At 34.5% G+C, this 9338-nt stretch overlaps 1 protein-coding gene across 1 annotated transcript in view; it reads right to left on the bottom strand.

The window, feature by feature from the left end:
• Window positions 1-9338, bottom strand: part of LOC107658968 (anoctamin-6-like) — a 19750-nt gene that overhangs the window by 8423 nt on the left and 1989 nt on the right. The window contains exons 2-11 of the mRNA XM_016447715.1: window positions 9166-9233; window positions 8798-8926; window positions 6640-6708; window positions 6121-6399; window positions 5939-6052; window positions 4412-4527; window positions 4174-4308; window positions 3132-3237; window positions 2926-2986; window positions 4-65 (exon numbers count right to left, since the gene is read on the bottom strand). Of these exons, the coding sequence (XP_016303201.1) occupies window positions 4-65; window positions 2926-2986; window positions 3132-3237; window positions 4174-4308; window positions 4412-4527; window positions 5939-6052; window positions 6121-6399; window positions 6640-6708; window positions 8798-8926; window positions 9166-9233 (1139 nt within the window). The remainder of the gene's footprint in view (window positions 1-3; window positions 66-2925; window positions 2987-3131; window positions 3238-4173; window positions 4309-4411; window positions 4528-5938; window positions 6053-6120; window positions 6400-6639; window positions 6709-8797; window positions 8927-9165; window positions 9234-9338) is intronic.

Genomic DNA, 9338 nt, shown 5'->3' with positions numbered 1-9338 from the left:
CACCGTGTCCCAGTCGTGCTCCAGTTCGGCCTGATAGCGCTTCCAGAACTCCAGAAACAGAGTCACTGTCAAACACAAAACACGTTGCATACAAAATGGCAAGATTCACACAATGATACTGCATTACAAAATTACAGTAATAACAGGAAGGTACCATTAGTAAACTGTAAATTAATGCATTAAAGGGGTCATGAACTGCATCTGTACTGTTCTCTGAGGTCCACTTATAATGTTATCAAGATTTTTACATCAAAAAACATCATTTCAAAGTAATAAGCAATTTTCTGTCCTGTTTTTAACCCCTCATCAGAACGCTCTGTTTGAATAGGCGTGGTGGATTGTAGACTCAGAAGTAAACGCCCAATGCTATGATTGGCTAATAGTTGTGTATGTTCGACAACAGTGACATTCCTCATAGATGGACGCTACTGTGATTTAGGTCAAAAACGCATAACTCAATACATATCAAACTATCTGTAAGAAGAGACAAAGCAATAGTGATCACGTAATGAAAACAGTCACTCACACTTGTGTGTTGCGACATTACAGCATCGTCTTTTAGTTTCTATCTTTCTGAAAATTCCACATCGAATTGTGCCTTGTTTGTAAACAAATCTGTGGTAAAATTAAGTGAACAAAAGTTCAAGTTCTTACTGACGAGGTCTGGCACTTCATTAAAAATAAAGTTAAAGGGGTCATATGATGCGATTTCAAGGTTTCCTTTCTCTTTGGAGTGTTACAAGCTGTTCGTGAATAGATAAGATCCCTAAAGTTGCAAAGACTAAAGTCTCAAACCCAAAGAGATATTCTTTATAAAAGTTAAGACTGGTCCAAGCCCTCCTAAAATGCCCCCTTTAAACACATGTCTACGTCACAATGTGGGAAGATTTGCATAACACCACCCAAATGTTCATGCAAAGAAAGAAGGCGTAACTTTATTGTTGCTGACACCGCCGCCGCCATGTCGTGGAGACGCTGTGTGTTTCATTGTGAAAGCGAAAATACTTTGTTTGGTCTTCCAAAAGAGGACACGACTAGAAATCAGTGGTTAAGTTGTATTTACAACACTAGGCCATTCCATTACCCTTCAAATTGTGCAAATTGAAATTGCGAATTTAAAATACGCCTAATGGAAACGCGTCAATTTCGCAAAAAAACGCACATATATCGCAAAAATGTTTTTACACTCGCATGAGGTGGTTTCAGGCAATGCGAAAAAGGAATAATTCGCAAAACTGCAATGGAAACGTTTTTTTCCGCATTTACAGGTCACATGGCATATGTAAAAAGTCATATGCTCATTCTTCAATGTACTATAACCTCCAAGAAACACATCATACGTGGCCACTCTCCAGTATAAGGGGCTTTCCCTACCATTAATGCTTAGACAATTTACACTGCACACGTCTGCGGTGCAGTGTGGCTCTGATACGGCCACTGAAGCTGATTGCGGCCACTCTAGTCAATGCTTGTGTTTATTCCAGCCGCGCCACGCACGTTTCTGAAGCGGCTCTCTGTGCTGCTTCTGTAAAGATACACGCATACGCCTCCTTTGAATAAATATAGCCAAAATCCGTCAAAATCCCACCAAAATCCATTGCCATGACTTATCACGAGAGGCAAAAGGTTACATTTTAGTCGCATAACATTGGTTAATGGAAACGCCGTCATTTAGCAATACTTTATCGACATTTATAAAATATCGTCAAAGTTTTGCGCAAATCTGTAATGGAAACGTGCCTACTGTGACCCCTTTAATTCACTCTTTCCTAATGCTGGGATCAGAAGGAAGGCAATGCATAGGCTGTTTTTCCACAGCTTGGCACTGAACAGCGTATTCTTGTCTTCAGAGCATCTTTATCATTTGGTTTTTGAGTAGACCTGTGCGTTTGCCTCACAATATTTACACTACATGAATAGGTGGGCGGGGCTAAACAGGCAGCGATGTAGAATCGGTGGGCGGGGCTAAACAGGCAGTGATATACAATCGGTGGGCGGGGCTAAACAGGCAGCGATGTCGATCTTCTTCTGCAGAGGCGGTGCTATTCCACAGTATTACATCAGGATGTTTTTATAGTACAATGACCTCTTATATGTCAAAAGATGAAGGGAAATTTGGTTTCTCAGTTCATGAGCCCTTTAACAATAAACAATGCATTTGTTACAGTATTCATAAAAATTAAACTAAACATGAAAATAAAAGCTGATTCAAAATAGTAATAAAAACTATAATTGCATTAATAATAAAAATGAAAATATGTAATAAATAAATGGTTTAAAATTAAGATTATGAAATGCTTTATTTGTCATTGTTAGGTCAAGTGTTAAGAAACTATAGATTTAAATATATTAATATATGAATTAAATATATTGAATCAGTTTTAAAAATGTTCTACTTTCATTTTAATTTTAGTTAAAGTTGTAGTAATTTTGTTATTTTTTCTTGTAGTATCACTGAGATAACTATTATTGTTTTTTAAATAATATTTTGAATTAGTTTTTATTTTTATATTTTCCATTTTCATTTGTTTGTTTTAGAAATTTTGTGCTTTTGTCATTTTTAGAAGTTTTTCATGTACATATATTAATATAATATATATTTTTAATATAATATAATTTTAGTTTTAGTTTCAGTTTTATTTGTTAGTTCGTGTTAACTAATGAAGGTAACTAATGTTAACAAACTGAGCCTTACTGTAAAGTGTTACCAATTAAACATATTGCATATAAAAACAGGAAAAGCTTTGTTGAAACTCCAAACATACTTATGCAACGCTATAAACGTTTAACAAACATGACTAATCACGCTGCAAGCTGGTTCTTGGCCAGAATAATCTGCAATGTGGAGCAGGATTTCTGCCAGCAGACAAAGCTTTAGCAACATTAGCAGATGGGATCATGTGACCAGCATATGACATCACTCACCCCAAACAGACATGAAGATTGCAAACACTAATGTCCCATAGTTATCGAATATACACAGTCTCTGTGGAGGAAAACCAATGCAGAAACACATTCTCAGCTTCAGAGCATTTCGCAAACAAAACAAACATCAGTTAAATCTTAGATCCGACACCCAATCCCACAATCCTCCAGAGGAGAGGCTGTGGGTTTGTGTGTGTTTGACTCACTTTAGACGACTCGCACGTGGTGTTCAGCCTCCAGTACGGACAGATTTCATCACACTGCGGACACATAATGATTTCTCCACCAATCTGAGGGTCACACACCTCTTTGCTGCCAAAATAAAAAGTGTCATAATCAGTCAAGTACATAAGTGCTGCACAAGTAAGACTGCACCATTTGAGGAAAAATCTATTTTTTTTTTCTAATACAAACTGCAATAAAAATTCAGGTTGATGTGTTGCTTTATAGGGTTGAATAATCTGCTATGTATTTGTATGTATAAAGACCCAATTTATACTGTGAATTAATATTATTTGGAAATTTTTTGGTTTCTATTACATTTCATAATTATGTTTTTTTCTACTGACAATAATACTGTACTGTTAGCAGCATTCTGTATTTATATGTATTTTAATACACTTTAATATAATATATTTATTGTAATATTTTCTATAATTATTTATTTAATTAATTTATTTTAAGTTTTACTATTTAGGTTTATTTAATTTTGAATTTATTTATTCATTTATTTATTGTAATTTATGTAATTTTGGCCAAAATTTTGTTCATATATCAATATGGCTATAAAATAATAGAAACAGCAAACATATTTATAATTTTAAATATTTTTTAATAGTAATGATACTAACAATTACTATTATTTTTACTGAATACAAAAAAAGACTAAAAACAAAATCATTAATTAATATTTCACTTTAATTTTAATCATTTTTAATAATTAATATTAATATTTCACTTTAAATGAAAAAAAGAAGTCAGTCTTTATCACACTGCACAGTGATACTGTACTGTTAGAGGTATTATTTATTCATTTTAATCCAATTTTATGTCAGTTATTTTTTTTATTTTTTACAATTTATTTATTTTAATGTTCTGGCCAAAATACAATATGTCTATAAAATAATAATAATGGTAATACTACTACTACTACTACTTATTATTATTATTGTTACTATTTTTACTAACTAAAAATGTCAAAAAAATACTATTATAATTTTTTACTTGGAAAAAAAAAGTCTGCTATACCTCCATGTGCTGCTCTCTCTGGTCGTGTATCCGTATATGAAACAACCGAGTCCGACTGCAGCAGCGAGAGTCAACATGACTGTGTAGAAACCCAACCAGGCGAAATAAATGCCGATCTTCTCACCAAAATACTTCCTGAAAGCAGAGGAGCATATTAACAGGCTCATCCATCCGGAGGGGATCAGAAGAAAAACCAGAAACGGCATGAACGCATCAACAGAATGACACACAAACACACCTGATCAGATCCAGCGGCTGCATCTTATAGAAGCTCTTGGGATGAGCCCACTCATTATACAGCAGAAACCGCTCATTAGGGCAATCAGGCTCTTTAGATTTCACATTAAATCTGCTCTGTTACAGAAATCGCAAAAACAGTGGCAAAAGCACATCAATACTCATGCATCACTTCAGCTACTCTACATAAACTACATTCAGTTTAAATGCAGAACAGGGGCCAGAAACGTGACAACATCAAGAAAGTTCAAATGTTAAACTTCCTAAGCTACATTATTCCTAAGTGCAATTCTGGAAAAAGTTATTTTCATTAGAAAATCTTAGTTTTTTCTTAAGAAGAAAGTGCCAGGATTTGATTTTATCTTATTGTACGGCGATTCTAGACTCACTGATCAACTGAATGATAAACACTTCAAAGGCCGTCTTTTTGCACTGCCTTTTAGTATTAGTATTAAGCCTCAAATGTCAACTATACATTGGATTGGTTTCTTCTTTAAATAAAAACGTAAAAATATGCATGGTATTATAATGTTATATACTAAAACAAAAATTAAAAATGGAAAAACCCTTAACCCTTTGAACGATTAATTGCTGCTTTGAACGATTATGTAATTGTGGCATCCGTAATTGTAATCACGATTAGAAATTAGATTAATTGTGCAGCCCTAAAGCAGATTATCATAATAATCACAATAAGCGTGCAAAATTTCACAATGGGCCTTGTTCTTACAACATTCACCTGATATATATCACATTTTATTCCGTTATATGGAGTGATAAGAAGAGAAATCCAAAATCCCCTCTTTAATATATATATATATATATATAAAATAATAATGACAATAATTATTATTTTGCTAAGTAAAAATGACTAAATAAAAAATAAAATAAGAAATGTAATAGTAATATTTTACTTTAAAAAAATGTAATTTCATTTCAGATTTACTTTTTACTTAACTTGTTATTTAGGGCTTTTGACATTAGTGTATTTATTTTTTTTCCAGTTTCAAAATTTCAAATTTTCGTTTAACTAGCACACGGATGGTACTTACATCATGTAATGGATACGCAGCCTTGTACACGCCTCCATCCAGCAGCTTACTGATGCCAAACTTCTTCACGCCCTCTTTAAAAACCTTGAATATGTTAACAAAATGAAACAAGAATGCTGAATCTGGCTTTATCCAAAGTTCAGATTCCTGTTCTAGAAATGTATGCAAATTAGCACATATTTAATTATATAATGCCTCATTTCTATACGTAAACATAACATTTCAGAAAAGCTGCAATACAAAACAATTGTCTTAATATACTGTGATCAGTGGTATTCAGGGTTATTATAGTCGACCAAAAAAAAAACTAAAACCATTACATAAATAAAAAAATTAAAAAATTTGTAGTTGAAATAAAATAAGCATTAACTTTTTACTTAACTTGTTATTTAGGGCTTTTGACATTAGTGTATTTATTTTTTTTCCAGTTTCAAAATTTCAAATTTTCGTTTAACTAGCACACGGATGGTACTTACATCATGTAATGGATACGCAGCCTTGTACACGCCTCCATCCAGCAGCTTACTGATGCCAAACTTCTTCACGCTTCCTTTGACGTCATACGGCGCTCGGCTGAGGATGTAGTACGCCTGCAACCCACGGCATATCAGTAAAACACAGGTGAACAGTGAGACACACAGCGACTGGTTCAACGCACCATTCTGCTCCTCACGGCCGGCGTGAAGAACTGCTCTCTGTCCTTCACACAAAAACACTTCAGCTGATCCTTCCTGAAAGGAGCGGTGAAAAAGTCGGGCTCCTTGGCGATGACGTCCTCGCTGGGGTAGAAGTGGCGCGTGAAGCAGTTGTACGTGGATGACTGCTGGGCCAGATCGTTGGGCTGGATGGGCAGTTTGATGTGCAGGACTTCAGCGTAAGTGCACAAAACCTCAAAAGGCATGTGCACTTTCACATAGACAAGCTTCTCATCCACTACCTACAAAACACAGGGAGGTAACTCTCCCATCAGCACCACAGGAAGACGTGCATGCATCCAAAACAATAACATTCCTGCAGATCATATCAACAGGTTTAGACAGGACTCGCAGTATCCTTCCTGAGAAGTCCATATATACGGGTAAAACTGATATAAACCAGGCATGAGGAACGCAGAAGCAGAACGAAAAACATCTCTATAGGAAGTCTTATTTAAATGCTGTGCAATTAAATGACTTACAGATTGTGTCGCTTCCAATTCCACACCCAAATTCATCAGGCTTCCTTCGAAAAACTCTCTGCGTCTTTGCTAGAGAATAATTGAGGAAAAAAGAGGGAATGTAGATAAAAACTCACTGATTTTGAGGCGTATGAATGACATTGTTGTAAAAATAATGTAAATAATGTTCAGTTTTTTGCACAGGTTGATCGTTTCGCTTCATAAGACTTCAATATATCGTTTGAAGTCACAGGGATTAATTTTGTGTTACCTAGGCATTATGTAATTAAATATGTACTAATTTGCATACATTTCCAGAACAGGAATCTGAACACTGGATAAAGCCAGATTCAGCATTCTTGTTTCATTTTGTTAACATATTAAAGGTTTTTGTGTTACCTGTATCATACCTGTCAACCTTCCCATTTTTCCCGGGATTCTCCCGTATTTTACAATTCTATCCCGCTATCATCCCATTTAAATATTTTCCCGTATTTCTCATCTTTCTATAAAAAAAAAAAAAAAATCCCACTGGGCGTATTTTATATGTTTGCTACATTCGCTTACGGTAAAACTCCCGTAATTTGTATGGGCCAAACCTCATTATATGAATAATAACGACAACAAATTCCAAGGTTGTCCAGTTGCCAGATCTTGTATAAAACGCATCTTTCTCACACTATCGACGCATACAAATTTCAACCCATTTGTCCCCTCAACTTGGCAACCTACAACAGTGATGCTATTGACGTGCGCAGTAGTACCGCGGGAAGGAATCAATGATCGCTGGTAGAAATGGGAGAAGACGACTCAGGTGGTGCTCCAGTGAAAAAAACTAAATATACATGTAAATGTAAATTTACATGTATAATGAGATATAGCTTACACTTTAAAAGGCTATTTAATTGATTAAATATGAGCGCTGCAAGTTTCAAAGTCAGGTGCTGCGTTGCTTTGATTACTGCGGTTACGGGGGAAATGGCTATATTCCTGGCGAAAAGCGCCATATGCTGGCAGAGAATGAATTTGCGTTTTTCAATAAGCCCTTCTGCTCTTTGTTTAGACCAAAGCCAAAAACGACACGCAGTTGTAAATGTGAACTGGTGGATCGACAAGAAGATAATGAATTATAAAACTCTAAAGATATAGCCTACACTAAGATATATTTATGTTACTCAATGAATATAATTGTTTGATAATAATTGTTTAAATTAATATAAAAATAATGTAATATAATATAAAACATTTTACTTTTGACCCCCCCACCCCCGTATTTTGTTACCAAAATGTTGACAGGTATGACCTGTATGTGTTTTTTTGACTTTCAAAGTGCCGGTACCCATTGACTTGCATTTTATGAATCACCAAGGACCACAGTTTCAGCTAAAAATCTTCTTTACTGTTCTATTGAAGAAAAAATGGCATCTACATCTTGGATGGCCTGAGAGTGAGTATATTAACAGCAAATTAAAATTCTTAGGTGAACTATGCCTTTAAGGAAACAGTTACACGTGGTTTAGTGATTGAGGTTTTGAGTATAAATGCATGTGAACATCTCAAATAAACATTTGAGCATCTCTCACATAAATATTTGATCTTTTTCAATTCAAAAGAAGAAAATATGGACAAAATATCACTCAGAAATGTTCTTTGACAAGTTTCAAGATTTTTACCTAGTTAAGGCTGCTTAAAAACTATTTTCTAAATGCATATTACAGATATTATGAACATTTTATTTATTTTTTTTAACTTAGCAAACAACATTTTATAAAACCAGGCATTTAAAGAGCAAGTTTGTTACAGAAAGCATTATACAATGAAGGAGTTTGGGATTTATGAATAAAGAATTTGCCATTCTGAATCATAAAGTTTACAAACCTGTGGACTTAAGCAATTATATTCCGAATTTTAAAGTTTATGAAATTGTAGCCGTTCAAATAAAGAATTCACTATTCAGAATGACAGTAGCCATTTACTTCCTTAGTATGGAAAAAAAAAACTATGCAAGTCATTGTCTACCGTCAACTGTTTGATTACCAACATTCTTTAAAATATCTTCTTTTGTGTATCTTTTCAGCTCTCCCTTTAAGGTAATTGCTCAGATTACTAGCAAAGGGCTGGAAGTTTCTTTTAGTCAACAGCTGAAGTAAATGAATGTGTGAAAGTGACTTTGACTTACTCTTCTCCTCATAACTGAGCCTTTTTTCTCAGATGCATTTTTAGACTCATCCTCATAGACCAAAACGAAGTCAATCCTTCTCTTTCCATCGTTGAAAAATAGTGAATCAGGGTTACCATTGAATTCAGCCTGTGAACAGCAAACTGATGTTACAGAAAGCTCAAAATCATCTCCATAAAGTGAGGCAAAAGAACTAAAAAGTTATAAAAGTTCTTAATAGCATTGAGCTACTAAAATAAACGCTTATAAACACTGAGATTTGTAATGAACTTACTACAGCCATGAGTGTGTTTGTGTGTGTGTGTGTGTGTGTGTGTTTTGTCTAATAATATTTTGTGTTTATCAAGGCGGATTGAAAAGAAACAAACCCGTTCCACTTTTGGCACAGCTTGACCTTTTGGCATAGATTTGTATGTTGGCAACTCTTCAGAATAAACTGAAAAAAGCATATACAAAATATTACAATAAAGGTAACATTCAAAAGCCAATACATGTGAGTCACGGATCATCTGCAGTGAATGGGTGCCGTCAGAATGAGTCC

Source organism: Sinocyclocheilus anshuiensis, unplaced genomic scaffold, assembly GCF_001515605.1.
Source record: "Sinocyclocheilus anshuiensis isolate Anshui unplaced genomic scaffold, SAMN03320099.WGS_v1.1 scaffold283, whole genome shotgun sequence".
Lineage (NCBI taxonomy): Eukaryota > Metazoa > Chordata > Actinopteri > Cypriniformes > Cyprinidae > Sinocyclocheilus > Sinocyclocheilus anshuiensis.
The sequence above is the reverse complement of the archived record's forward strand: the minus strand, read 5'-3'. Positions and strand labels throughout refer to the sequence as shown.